At 41.2% G+C, this 13,984-nt stretch overlaps 1 protein-coding gene across 3 annotated transcripts; it reads left to right on the forward strand.

Moving 5' to 3' along the window:
• Positions 1-868: 868 nt before the first annotated feature.
• LOC146652043 (uncharacterized) lies at positions 869-12,583 on the forward strand. Of its 3 annotated transcripts, none has more exons than XM_085382373.1 (4): positions 869-1,015; positions 3,965-4,204; positions 5,545-5,753; positions 8,470-12,582. In XM_085382373.1, the coding sequence occupies exons 2-4, from the start codon at positions 3,988-3,990 to the stop codon at positions 8,584-8,586; spliced, it is 543 nt and encodes a 180-aa protein (XP_085238499.1). In that variant the 5' UTR covers positions 869-1,015; positions 3,965-3,987; the 3' UTR covers positions 8,587-12,582. The 3 variants fall into 3 exon arrangements, with proteins under 3 accessions (XP_085238499.1, XP_085238498.1, XP_085238497.1); XM_085382372.1 differs by lacking the exon at positions 869-1,015 and adding an exon at positions 1,255-1,432 and having other exon boundaries at positions 8,470-12,583; XM_085382371.1 differs by lacking the exon at positions 869-1,015 and having other exon boundaries at positions 3,940-4,204; positions 8,470-12,583.
• Positions 12,584-13,984: the final 1,401 nt, after the last annotated feature.

Genomic DNA, 13,984 nt, shown 5'->3' on the forward strand with positions numbered 1-13,984 from the left:
ATAGATCATATGAGGCTGACATACATTTGATACTACTGTATTTTTGTATTTCACTGAGATCCATACGTGCCATCTGCGAGTCTGTTTGTTGCCTTGACAGTACACAGCTCATCGTCATATGGACCCCAGCAATTGGGTGGGTACATCCACTCTATAGCAGCAGCTCCCAATCAGCTGAGCAGAGCGCTGAAAGCAGTCACATGTCGGATTTCGGTTTGCGGTTTTTTTTTCTTTTTTTTGCCCTCCACGTGTCAAGATACACGGAGGAGAAGGCGTGACCAAAACAAACCCGCTGATTGGTTTGCAGCTAGTCACCAGCTTGTGTTCAGCAAGAGGGCTGTTCTCTTAAAGGGCCAGTCACCTTTTATTGTGGTTATTATTATTATTATTATTATTCATTTCGACAAACCATGCAACAAAAGAAAAAAAAACAACTAAATGTAAATTAGCTTTGCACCTAAATAGCTTTTTTTTATAATTACTGAAGTAACTCAAAAGGCTTCATTCATGTGCCTTTTCCTCCTGAGATTTTGCGTATAGCTTATAATATGAGTTTATGTCAGAAATGCACTAATCCGTATCAGGTATAACATCGAAAACCAAACAACAAAAAATAAATAAATAATTTACTTGAATATTTTCAAAGGCTGCCGTTACTACTTGGACTTGATTAAAATGTAATGCTTCTTTACCACTACTCACACGCTAAAAAGTGATATCTAAAGCATATCCTCTCGATGTATTATGTTTGCATAAACAGGCTGACTCTGGTCCTTTCACATTATTAAGAAGGGGCGGGTCCGGGGGGCGGATCCGCCCCTTCTCCCCGTATTTTTTTTTTTTTTTTTTTTTTTTGACACAGAAAAAAACAACCCCTCACTCTAGTCAGCAAACATTCATGAGTAGTTGTAATGCGAGGAAGGTACCGAGGCTCATCACAGCAATCTGTAGGAAACAAGATAACAGCAAATTGTCAAGATACCACCGATCACAACGGAAAACGCGTATATTGGCGGTGAGTGTAACGCCCGGTTGTTCTGATTTGGAGAACGAGTCTATCTGCGCGCGCTGAGCTGTCGCGTGCCGCCTGTTTGTGGGAGTTTATCAACAAATGTGCGGGCAGCTCGGGCATGCCCGGGCAGCGACGGGAGGAGCGGACCTGTCAGGTGGCTGGCGTGTGGCAGTGAGCGCTTCTACATGTGTTTCTGTCCGTCTCTCTATGCTAGCCAGACTTCCTTGTCTTGTTTTCTTTAACGGACTCGGTGAAGAGGGGACAGTGACGGGTTGAATTTGTCACCTCTCGCGCGTGCTTTCCCCACGTCCCGGGCTCCTGGTTGCTCCCGGTGTTTGACAAGCGACAGGCGTTATTGTTCGCATATTACATGTAATTTAGCGAAGGTTTATTACCGGCGAATGACTGCGGACGCTAAAAGTAAGTGGTTTTGTGTGTAAGGCAACGTGACTGGCGTCTTTTTAGACGCTTTTCAAGTTTGTTTTAAATGGTTTTATTTCTCGGGAGGACGTGTCAGCGCCGGATAATTGGAGCAATAGTAGGAATACAAATAAACGCGGTCCTGGTTTATTCTTTAATACAACTAGTTAGCTGTCGTGCGTTTTCGGTTTTATTTTCTTTTTCTTTTTTTTAACACTAAAGTAAAGTAAGACCAAAGACTAAAGTAAGTTGTCTCTAACTGATTTACATAACAAAAATGCAGTGATCTAAAGTCAACTTTATCTGCGTTTGTCAATGGTCGTTTTGTGCGTGATGTTTTGTCAAGCTTCTTAAGGTAGGAGATGCGATGGTTGCGAGTTTTCTAGATGCGTAAACACGCAAGCGCTCGAGCTCGGCGTGTTTACGCTCTGAGCTGCCCGGAATATGGTCCTTCTGATGTGGATAAATCGCAGTAGATTGCCGGCGGTCCTCTGTCGAGTCCTTGTGGTCGAGCTGAACCTCCTTGACGTAAATGTCGGTTAAAGTCGATTGTTTTTGTGCAGTTTTATCGCACTTGCACCCCAGGTGTTAACTTCCACATGACAAAACCAAACGTAGATCACCAGAAAAACTGCAAAAAATGAAAAAAGTAGGTCATTAAATAAAATAATAATAAACACCAGACTACTCTTTTCCTATTTTTTTTCCCATTTTAATAGGTTTTATTTTAACCAGACCATGCATCCAGCACTCCTAGTTGCATGAAAGCAGCAGGTCGCATAGCAGTCGAGTTCAGTGTTCGTGCTCCCCAAGTCCCAGCTTTGCATTGAGCAGAGCCCGTGCACAGATGGTGCAGCAGAGGGAGCCACTTTCTACTGGAGCTTTGAGACTTTTGACCAGCACTGTGGTGGCTGCCAGGCCTCCCTGCAGCCCCCAGGCAGTGTGTGTTTGTGTGTGTGTTTGTGTGGGTCTGCCTCTAGTCTGTGTATTTCCCTGTCTATGTTTGGGGTTTTGTTTTTATTTTTTTATGTGTCTGACAGTATGGTAATGCTGCCAGCCCTCATGATGACTGCCAGTGGAAATTCAAGACAGGGCTTGCAATGCAGTTGATACACAAGCGCACATTTGAGCTCAGTGAAACTTGCTGCTTGCATAACATTAATTAATGTACTGCTTAACTGGTCCGGAGGAGATGTTGGCACAGAGTTGAGCAGTTTGTAGCTGTATTAAAGCACAAGTGAATTGACAAATTTCCCTGTTAAATGTTTTTTTTTCCTTTTTTTGGGGGGGGGGGGGGGGGGGGTGTTGTTGGTCAATAATTCTGTTTTCCTCTGCCAGTAAACAATCGGATGAGACAAAGTGACGGTGTTTTTCCACTGCAGTTAAAGATGCAGTTTCCTTGTTTGACTCCATGTGATATGACATCATGCAAAGAGAGCTATATGGCTGCGGCCGCCTCGCTCGGTAAACACAATACCAGTGTATCCAGTTTCAACTTTTTGCATACGACAACTCAGCCTGTTTGTCTCCACTTACACAACAAAGGGAAAAGACAGCCACCCTTGACAAAATGATATAACAGTAGTTCAGACTGGCGTGTTGCCAACAAGGAAGAGAGCGTGAGCGTATGTGTTCAGGAGGCATATTTGAGGATGGAGTGAAACTCGTTATCTCACTCACTGTATGTGGCGCAAAACAGTCTACCCTGAACAGTGGTTTCACTGTGGTCTCCCTCACACTCTGCCCTCTGTGCAGCGCAGGTTAACGGTGTGGACAGGCGGCTATCCAGTGGTTGAGTGAGCTGGAACATGAAGTAAAGGTCTTAATATGGAGGAGTAGAATTGAATTCCCTGACAGTGCTCTTCTGTGAGGCACACTCTTCAGATTAAAGTAATTCTGATGGAGAGGGGTGGGGGGAAGCCTCTGCTGTGGATCTTTTGGCACTCAATTACAATTTGGCATATTGTGAGGAACAGCTTGGCAAAATGTGCTGCAGGAGGGTAGCAGCTCTGGTGTAACGTCTTTAGCCGCCCACTGGGTCCCCCTATATAGGGTGTTTCCATACATTTGTTTCCTCTTATTAATCATCACTGCAATAAAAACAAGGTTATACAGTTGGCGGTTGTATGTTTATTTTTCTTTTACACATACGTTTACAGATCGGTCTTTTCTTCTGACCGAGCCATCGCTGCTTGTTTGTTTTCAGTATTACCACGTGCAACATAAGCCTCTTAATGCAGATTATAATGACTAATGATTTATTTCCATTTAATACAGATAGGGTGCAATGCATGCCCATCTGCCAGAGGGCAAAGTTGCCACTGACAGCAGTGGGACATTTGGCAATTTTTGTTTTTGTTTTAAAACAAATCACACCCAAATTACCTGCACGCCATGGCTCGTAAACATAGCCAAGAGTCAAACCTAATCCTGCTGAAACATTTTGTATTTACACTAGCAAAACACTTGTGCGCACAAATGCCGGTTGATCTCATTCGAAAAGTTTGATGTACCTTTCTTCTTTCTCTGCAGGAAGTTTACCGCTGAGGCGTCGGATGGATGATGAGGAGGAGGATATGTCACAGCCCATCTCGCAACTGTGGGGAACTCCCTTTAGGGGTGTCAAACACGAAGACCGAGTCGCACAGATCGCAGCCGGACAGGCCCTCGCCGCCGTCACCGCCGCCATGTCCACGTCGCAGAGCCACAGCAACAACAGCGTCAACACGCTGCCCTGCAGCTTACAACGGCAGCCTTGCCTACCGTTTCACGGTAAGGAGGGGGTGAGCCTGTTGAAGGTTATGCGGGCTTGTAGCTTTAGAAACAATGCGGTTTAACTTTGGACTACAAGCAGTTTATTTTATCTCTTGGGTTTCTCGTCAGGGGTGCTGTATGAGGAGATGCAAATCTTGGAGCATGAGACAAACAAAATGCTATTTAAAAATACCACTGCAAAACAGATAAGCCTAGAAATCAGTTCTGTGAGATCCCTTTGTGCTATAATATTCATAAGACTAACTCTCTATGTAACTGTCTTCAGTACAGTATTAGGCATATGCTTGTGACATAATGCGAAGAAAAAAATGAATCTGAATTTGATCAGTGGTTATTACAGAAGATCCAGTTTTGTTTTACTTTGGATCTTAAATGATCATTTCTTTAAAAGATAAAAATAGACAACAATAATTGTAAAGCACGTAAAGCGACATACCAGTGTTAATATGTGCCTCAGTTTTAATCCAATAGTTTTTTCCAACATCTAATCAAATCAGTATGACATCATGATAAGTGAATTAAACAGACGCTGAAGTAGAATGTTGTTTGCTTGTTGACTCGGTATCAGTGCTTGAGAGGTGCCTATTGTTCCGCCTTAAAGTCATCAATGCATAAACACCACTGACTGTTATTACCTTGTCATTCAATGTAATGGATGTCATGCACTTGGCTTTATGCCATCGCTCCACACAGTGTTTCTTAAAGATATTGCGTTGTTCTGTTAGGGCGAAATGTCACAGCGTTCTGCACACATGATAACATTAAAAAAAATTGTTTTTCTTCAAGTGGCACGACTGTAGGAAAACGTGCTGTCAGGCAGTGAGTAAACTCAGTGACACGACCCAGAAAGAGGCGGCGGATCACTGAGGATCTTGTTGATTTAATAAGGTGTTTTCCACCTGCCGTCACTCTTGCTCACTTTTCTTGATTATGAACTCTTCACTTGTACTTCATGTACTTTGTAATTTGCCCAGTCATGAGACGATCTGATAAAAACCTGTTTTAGTTTTACAGACTATTATAGCATCATATTTATATTGTATATTTGCGTAGGCGAGTCAGACACAACTGTGTTTGAGGCCACTAATAGTAAACAAGATAGTAAACCTCGGTTTCAAAAGGTTTCTTTTTTTCCCGTTTTTTTTAACTGCCTAGTTTAACTTCATAAGCAAAACATTAGCAGTTTTACTGAACTGAAACTACTACCTACTCAAATCAAAAACTGCTTATATTACTTATGTAGGGATCTTGGCAGTAACACTGACCACAACTTCTCACCATTTTTAAAAAACCTAGCAACAACTGAAGTGCTAAGAAGCTTGATGTTTTCCTTTTAGGCTACGCCGGATTGCGTTTGCATTTTCCTGTTCACTTTGAGCCCACGGAAGACCGGGGAGATATTGAAGAGGAGGAGGAGGAGGAAGAGGACAGAGGGGAAGACATTGACAGCGTGGCAGAGAGACCCGAGGAGCTGAGTGTTGAGGTGCAAGTTGGTCGTAAACTACGGGAAATTGGAGACAAGTTCCAACAGGATCACGTTGAACTGGTAAGCCTCGCTCCCGAGTGGCGAAGCAGATCCATAGCAACCCTTACCTTCAAACACCGGCAACTCAAATCCATTTCCAGGCATAACTTGTAGAGACTCTCTGAACATCATTTAACTTACATTACACAAAAGAAGAAGTGAATAATATCTAAATGCTCAATTAGGTTGTTGAACCACAGTTTGTGCGTGCCAGTGAGATCTAGCGACAGCAGGGAACAGCAGTTCTAAACAGCTGCTAAAACTCAGACTATATTGTGTTACCTTTTTTTTTTTTTTTTTTTTAAATTTTATACATGTGTCCTTGATTAGAGACACTAATTAAAGCTAAGTTGTGCCAATTTGTGGCTCGCTCTTTGGGTAAAAGGGAGAAGTTTTGCCAGCTTAAATTACTGCAGCCCACATCGGCTAAAAATAGCCCGAACAGTCATTCAGACACTTTCTCGAGAAAACGAAAACTCTTAAATGACTATTAAGCCGTGATTTAGCAACTTCACGAAAGGAACAAAACCAAGAAGGAGATTATAAATAGATATCTATATAAACAACCCATTTCAGTGTTTTTGTTTATTGTTAGTCTATGGTCAGAGGCATCTCTGTCTTCTGAAACACTGAAACCTCATGCGGGAGTGACTAAATTTCTTTATTGTCTAAAAGAGAATCAGCTTTGTTGCTTGTAAGGTTACCTGAAACTAGGACTCTTTAGGGTTTATTTCCTAATAAGTTCTTTATACTGGAAAAAAATTCCCAAACACAAGGCTCAAGTTGGAAAGCTCATCTGTGAACACATGTCATGTAGTTCAAGATAAGCACTTAATTGTGCATCAATATTTGCAAAGCAGTTAGTGGACTGCTCATGGGCTTAGTTAATAAGTACAAATAAACTGGGACAGGCAAGTTTCTTATCTGCTGCCATGAGGATTTGCTTTGCCAGCAAGGTGTGGGTAATGCATTTGGAGAAGCATTCTGATGAAAAGAAAAGCTGTATACGGTTTTGAGTTTGGTGTAAGGTTTGAGAAAGGACAGGTGAGACCGTCACAAATGGGAGTTAGAAGCGAGTCTGTGTCTGGGTAGACTCGGTCGGCTGTTTATATGCTCATCTAAAAATAGAGTCTGACTCACACACTTATAGACACAGCCAGTAACATGACGGCTACCCACAATACCTCAGTTGTCCCGCTGCCTGCCTCGGCGTGTGTGTTTTCTCCGTGTGTTTTGGTTTGCGTGTGTAACTCTGTGACAGAGAGATAAGAGACTTTTTTTTTCTTTTTCTGTCTGCTGTCTGCGCTGGAGATGGTTTCATCATACAGGATCAGATACTGCTGTTGTAGGAATATTCCAAAGGGGGAATAATCACAAGTGCTCCTGTATGATATCCAATCACTTGTCTGTACCATCTCTGCTGCTATTGTTAGACTTTTTCACTTGCTTCTCCAAGCAGAAGTTGCCAGTGTGGGCCAATGTGTGGGTTTTTTGTTAGTGTGAGGCACGCTGTGTTTGTGGTTTGAGTCTTGTCCATCAATTTTGACTACTTTGGTGGCTGGCTGCTTAAATGCTCAGGCGTCACTTAGGGGGTAAAAATTAACCCTTTGTTACACTGAAGAAACGGGGAGGTGAGCGCGGATATTGTCCCTAAAAGTGGCGAACAAAACACACAATACTCCTCACTACCAACGAGAGTGAATGCATAAAGATGAGCTTCATGTGAAACACAAGGGTAGTGTTTAAATAAGCTCAGCAGTGTAAAATTAAGGCAATTAAGGACAATTAGGGTTACATTTAGCAGTGCTGGTTCAGCTCAGTCTGCTAGTTCTGCATCAAATAGCCTGTGGCTGGCTCTGATTGCTAGCCTGGTAGAGACCTTGGTGAAGAGAGTGCAGGGGGGGTGGGGGGTTTGCCCAACAAGAATGCTTATGCAACAGGCTGCAAGGTCTGAGCGCGCCTGTTCAGGATGCCAGAGGGAGCGGTGCAGGATTAGAGACGAGGAGGTGGAGACAGGAGATTTCAGGATGCAGCAAGAACCCCTTCATCTGTCTGTAGCCCACAAGGCACGAGCACCCCAACGGAAAATGAGACGGTTGCTTAATATGAGGGAACGGTTTCATTTTTGCTTTGCTTTGTTTTGATAATTTGCTTCCATTTTTATTTTTTTTGCTGACTGCGCTATTAAAGGAGAGCTGTGCTGAGCTGCAGCCACGCTTTCTTTGAAAGCATTTCACTTAGAGCTCCTTGTATTGAAGTCAGCAGTGCAATCTTTAATTAGAGGGACAACTAAAATCTTTGAAAGGCAGATGAAGTAATGCTGCTGGGATGATTGTCAGATTCTGGGAGCTAAAACCTTTTAATATTTCAATCAACTTTTTCGCTTGAAACCAAGTAAATCATTATAAATATTTTCTGTTAGGAGAATGAAACTTCCTGGGGGGGTGGGGATTGAAGGCACTTTGGTATGCGTGTGACAGCCAGGTTTTCTCGACACAAGCTAATGTTGTGGAAACCTCCAGTCTAGTCGGTCATATGGTTTCATCTCACAGGGTTTACCACAGTTCACAATGCTTTACCTCAGAAACCTTTTCAATTGAAATCAGTGTGTGTGTGTGTATTGACTTTCACAACTGTCGAGTGTTGTGATTCTGATATGACAGGAAGCTTTTATACACCCGGCTCTTGTTGAGGCTGACAACATGTCTTTTCTTTTCTTTTGTCTGTCCCCTTGCAGTTTATGAGGCACCACAGACAAAACCGGCCTTTTTGGATGCGCCTTACCATGGCCCTGTTTGGCTTTTTGTTTCCAAGAGAGGCTGTCATTCCCCATCTGAGAGGGGAGCACAGATGAAGGGACTTCTTCCTGGCCCTCACCTCAGCCCCTTACGTTCCGAACAGGAAATGAGGGACTGGACTGGACGGCACTGTAAGATGGAACACGGGTTTGGATTTTTGTTTTCTAGTAGAAAACGATGAGATGAAGAAGACACTGGTCACCGCTGGACGGAGACTGATCAATTTTTTTCTTGCTTTTGTTTGTTTGTTTGTTTTTTGCCTCTCCGAGAAGAAGCCATTCTGTTTGAAGAGATATTTTCGAAATATTTGTAAGATTACCTATTTTGTACAGTAAACAGCTCTTTTATTTGGTGTTTAAAGTCTTGAAGGACCTCCATCAGTCCAGGGAATGCCTTATTCTCTCCTGCCACAACGCATAGTCTTTTGCATCAAGTAAATCATTAAAAAAATGATTACATTTAAGATTAGGCCACTATGATGGTGACAGACTGTGGACGTGGACATTTCTGTGTGCTAAAGATACTGACTTTCAACCTTGAGGACTCAAGGCACATTTTTGTTTATCCTCCCAAAATAACTTCTCATCCTTTTAGTGTTCCACATCGGCTAATTTAAAAAAAAAAAAAAAAAAGGTTGTTGTGACATTGTGGCAATTTATCACTGCGATGTCGGTCAGCTCAGATTCAAATTTGTAGATATAGGATGCTATAAAAACCTGTCTTTCACTGACATCATCTGCATCTCGAGTACCACGAGGGGCGTAACGGTACACAGAAACTTGGCGCTGTAGACAGATTGATTGATCGTCATTCATTTAAACAAATCATGAAAGGAAACAGTGCAATTTCATTTGACAGAGCTATTGAATTTGAGAAGACATCAGTTGATTGGCTGTGCAACACAAACTCAACATGTAGTGAGAGTTAACACAACATTAATCCTGCATAATAATATTGCCACAGTGCTTGGCTCATTTCAAGGCTAACCGTGTTAGCATGCTTTAGCTACTGGACTAAACGGAGTGCAGCGTTGAGTGCAGCTTGCTTGAAAAGTGTGCAGACAAACATCAGAGAGCACACCAAACCGAAGAACTTTCATGCTGAAGGAACACTTGCAGAACGGTATCGTTACACGCCTGAGTACCACTCAAGCTGGAGGTGACGACAAAAACTGTGGAGATTCAGACACTGTTTTTGTAACGCATGTATACTTGAATTTAGGTGTACTAGAAAATATTTCAAGACCTGACATAGTGACGGTGATTACGATTTCTGTTTGTGATGCGTGTCGAAACCAAATGAGCACAAACAAAGTCAAACAAATCTCACTCATGGGATTACGATCAGGGAAACGGAAACAATCAGACAGCGGAGAAGCTTTGGGGAAAAAAAAATCATCATTCCCCCCCCAAAAAAAGGATTCCAGGTTGTATTTCTCTGGCTGGGTTGACAATCTGAGTTTTTACCCTTTGCTCCATCGCTTTGGGAGTATTTTAAAGGGTGAGCAATATTCAAGCCAGTGGACACAGTAACCGTCTTTAAGTTTTCAGCTGTCAATAATGAGCAGTATTTGCAGTCAGACTTCCCCTGAACATGCCGCTTTGCAAACTTCTTTGTTACAGAAACATTTTTGGGTTACGTTAAAGAGATGCATTTTTATTTTATTTCACTCCAGGTGCACCTGATGTGCTAATACGCATTATATCTCTGTCAGTGGTACATTCAGCTTCACTTAGTAGGAACAGCTTCTGTACAGTTTAAGAACCATTTTTAGTAGCTCGAGAGACGCATCTGGGGGCAGGGCAAGCGCTACACATCCTCACTTGACACCTGCTACTTTAGTGACACATTTTACAGCAATGCAACCACTGTTCCGTCAATGAAGTCTTTAAGGACTTTAAATATGAAGTTAAAAGGACTCATTTGCTGTATTTTCTCAGTCTGTTGCAGATTCATGATATAGATTTTTGAAGACACTGTCAGATTTTTTCTTCATTCATTTTTTTTCTTCAGGGAGTAGTTAATTCTGTGACACTTGCGTTGTGCTAAAAACTTTTTTTTGAATGAGGACACGATGCCAAGAACTCACTCACTTGATGCCAGTTAATCTTGATTGATGTCATACTCAACACCGAACAAGCAAACTTGGTTTTCTTTAAACATTCTCCAAAGCAGTTTTAACTCAACATCAGCCTGTAAGTGTGTTTCAGATTGTCAGGTTTTTGTCTTTGATTTAAACGTTTCCTGCAAACACTGATCGCTGAGCCAAATCAGATAGCCATGACACTTTTTTTTTGGTCTTCAGTCCAAAGCTTTTTGCTGTCTTTCATTAACTACTCCCTGCGCTTAACAAGAAAAGTTTCCTTTAGCTTTTTTGAGAGAGAGATAATTTATTCTAATTTATTTTATGTATATTTGCCCAGTGCTACTGTATAAATGCTATCTCAGTGTGTACAGTCCTTTTCTTCTCATTGTTGAGGTGCATTCAGTTGCGTGTTTGATGCCTTTGTGTGGGGAGGTTGGACTAAAGCCATGTGCCTCGTGCGTCCTCACACCAGCGGTGCGAGTCTTTACAAATCATGCGAAAACCAGACAATCAAATGTACAAAATGTGCCTTGTGAGTAACCGACCTGCCACATCTTCACCATCGACACTTGGCATATCTCTCAAAGTCACTGGTCACAGCTCCTGTTTCACTTGGGCTCTGTGAGATCAACTTCCAGAAAAATAAAAGAAAAAATAAAAAAATCAGTTTGACTTCTCACAACAGCTTGCGAGGCACAGGCTCAACCTTTGACATCTCTCAGCACGAACGGCGAGTTTCACCATGCAGACCTTCTCAATATCAGAAACGACTGTTTGCAATCAATGTGCACTGTAAAAAAAACTATTTTTATCGGTATACTGTATTTCGCGCCTCTCTCTTTCTACTCCTGCGCTGATCTTCCCCTCTAGATGCTTGAAACTTTTTAAGATCTGTAAAATGCTGGATAGGCCTAGCTTGTCTGGGTTTTTGTGCTTTTTTTTTTTTTTAAACAAAAACAAATCTGCAGTCTAGTAGGGGTTTACGTTTATAGGAGGAATGAGCCACCATGGTGCCCAGAATTCTTTTGTGAGCTGGGTAGAGCATCCACTCAGTCGGTGTGATGTTTATCTGAGCCTGTTGTTACCAACCACTGTTGCAACCTCGACTCACGTGAAACATTTGTTTTATATGTTTGACCTTCAGTGTCTTTAATATCAAAATTTTTCAATTTATTAAAAAAATGTATATCCAAGAAAGAGTACATCTTTACTGTCAAGTGCTGTGATTTGGTGTTTTTTATACATTAGACATGATTTGACTGAGCTATTGTTGCTATCTTTATAAAAAAAAAAGTCAAAATTTTACCACACTTTTTTTTTTTGTAAGAACTAGAACAAGACAACCTTTGCTTTTCTACAAATGCTTTTTTTTTTTTTTCAATGTTGAGGCATTTTTGATTTTGGATATTGCCAAGTCTGCTCTGTCACTCTCAGTTCAAGGGCTTTTTTCGATAATATGTAAATGGAGTAAAAATGCATGTCCAACATTCCTGAAAAAAAAATCTGTATCCTAAGGGTTTGAATGTAATTTAATGGAGTGAAAAACCACAGTATCGCTTTTAATACATGAACTGAACAGTGGGACTTACTTCAGACTCCTGTGCTCGGTTCGGTGCACAGAGTTTGTGTTGTCTTTACATTGCTTTCTTTATGTTCAGAGTGGTCTCAAGGATTTCACATTCATGTGTCCTATGAAGTGAGACCCAGTCCAGATGTAGCAGTTTTTGTTAAAGCATTGGCTGTGTTATCTTTGGGACTGCTCTGTTTCTCCTGAACAGTTTTCAAACAGTGCAGGACATTGGTGTGATGGAGGCACTGACGGAGGATGGGGGATATTTTGTTTTGTTTTTTCTTTTTCTAGTGCAATATGCTGTACATAAGAGCTTGGCTCACAAGATCTTACGATTTCTCTCCATTTCTTTTGTTGTTAAATGGGTACATTGCCATTTTGTTTTTGTTTTTTTCATTAAAATTTTATGGATAATTGACATGACTTGTGTTTGCTTTCTTTTACTAAGCATCCCAAAGTTGTCTTTCTTTGTCTGGTCATTATTTGATAGAAAAGACCAATGTACACACATCCAAACTAGGTGGAGGTATGTCTAGCAAGATGCTACATATCATACAGAAGTTAATAGGTGCCCTTACTGAGACAACCCTCTCATTTATCTGGGCTAGGGATTGGGAGTACACTAGCTCTTGGCCACCTTATTCTGGGTTGTCAACCTTAAAGTAGGACTCTTTTGGATGTGAGGCAAACATGTTAACCACTATGAGGAGTCATTACAGTGCCAACATATCAATAAAATGAATTTCTTTCACCAAAAAAAAAAAAACTAAGCATATACTTCTTGGATGGGCTGCAGTACAATAAACTGCATTGCAAGCCATCTACACATAGTACAATAAGTACAAAGAGTTCTTTGTGTTTTCAGGGTAACACAGAAAAAACTAAACTACACTAAAAATGCAACTGTTTCCAGGGCTGGAGTTAATAGTTTTAAAAATAAGTATGTCATTTGGGGCACCATCTGCCTCAGTTTTAAGCATTCCTTTAAATGTTAATTTATGACAAGTGGCAGCCAAAGTTTCTTGTATTGGTTGTGTATCACCCCAAGATGGTTATTCTGGACTTAGTTAGCGTGTTTTAAAGTTAATGTGAGATGTCCTGATGACCCAGATAGATCATTTTGCAATAATTAAGAGTGCCTAGCTGATATTTTCAACTGCAGGGAGATCACCACAACCATTGGCATCAAAGGCACATTGCAAGACACCCTCACATCTGCTTAGTATGATTTTGAGATTAAAACTTATTGGTGAACTTCCCAGTGTATTTAAAGTACCCAGAGCTACTGTTATATCTTTATTTTAGGCTAACTAGTAAAATGCTCATAGGTCAAAACCTGTCTATGTAGACAGGTGGCACAGCTGGTGTGATCCTGCTGCAAGACTGTTTCCACTTTATGGACACAATGAGTTCGTGATATGATGATAAAAAGTCAAGCAACTTTATTTTATGTTATCATATTACATCTTGAATTAAGCAGTTACTGCTGTGGGGTATTTTCCTGCTTTTGTTGTAAACAGCTTCTGGTCTGCGTGTGTGAGATGACACAAACACACATGCAGTTAAGTCCCTCAGATTTGGGTGGGTTTTAAATCAAGATTGACTGATCAGACTAACATCCTTTTAAATGTAAGGACTGTTTTTAAGATTGTAACAATTTGTAGTCAGTCATGATCTACAGTCTGTAACTGACTTGGCCATTGACAAATATCCCATTTCCTTGCTTGGAGAAATTCTTGGGTTGCTTTTGCAGTATACTTTGAGTCATTATCTATTTGGACTGTGAAGAGCTGTCTGT

The sequence above is a fragment of the Rhamphochromis longiceps genome, linkage group LG15 (genome assembly GCF_057381845.1).
Source record: "Rhamphochromis longiceps isolate RC_006_pf linkage group LG15, R_longiceps_female_GT1.1, whole genome shotgun sequence".
Classification (NCBI taxonomy): domain Eukaryota; kingdom Metazoa; phylum Chordata; class Actinopteri; order Cichliformes; family Cichlidae; genus Rhamphochromis; species Rhamphochromis longiceps.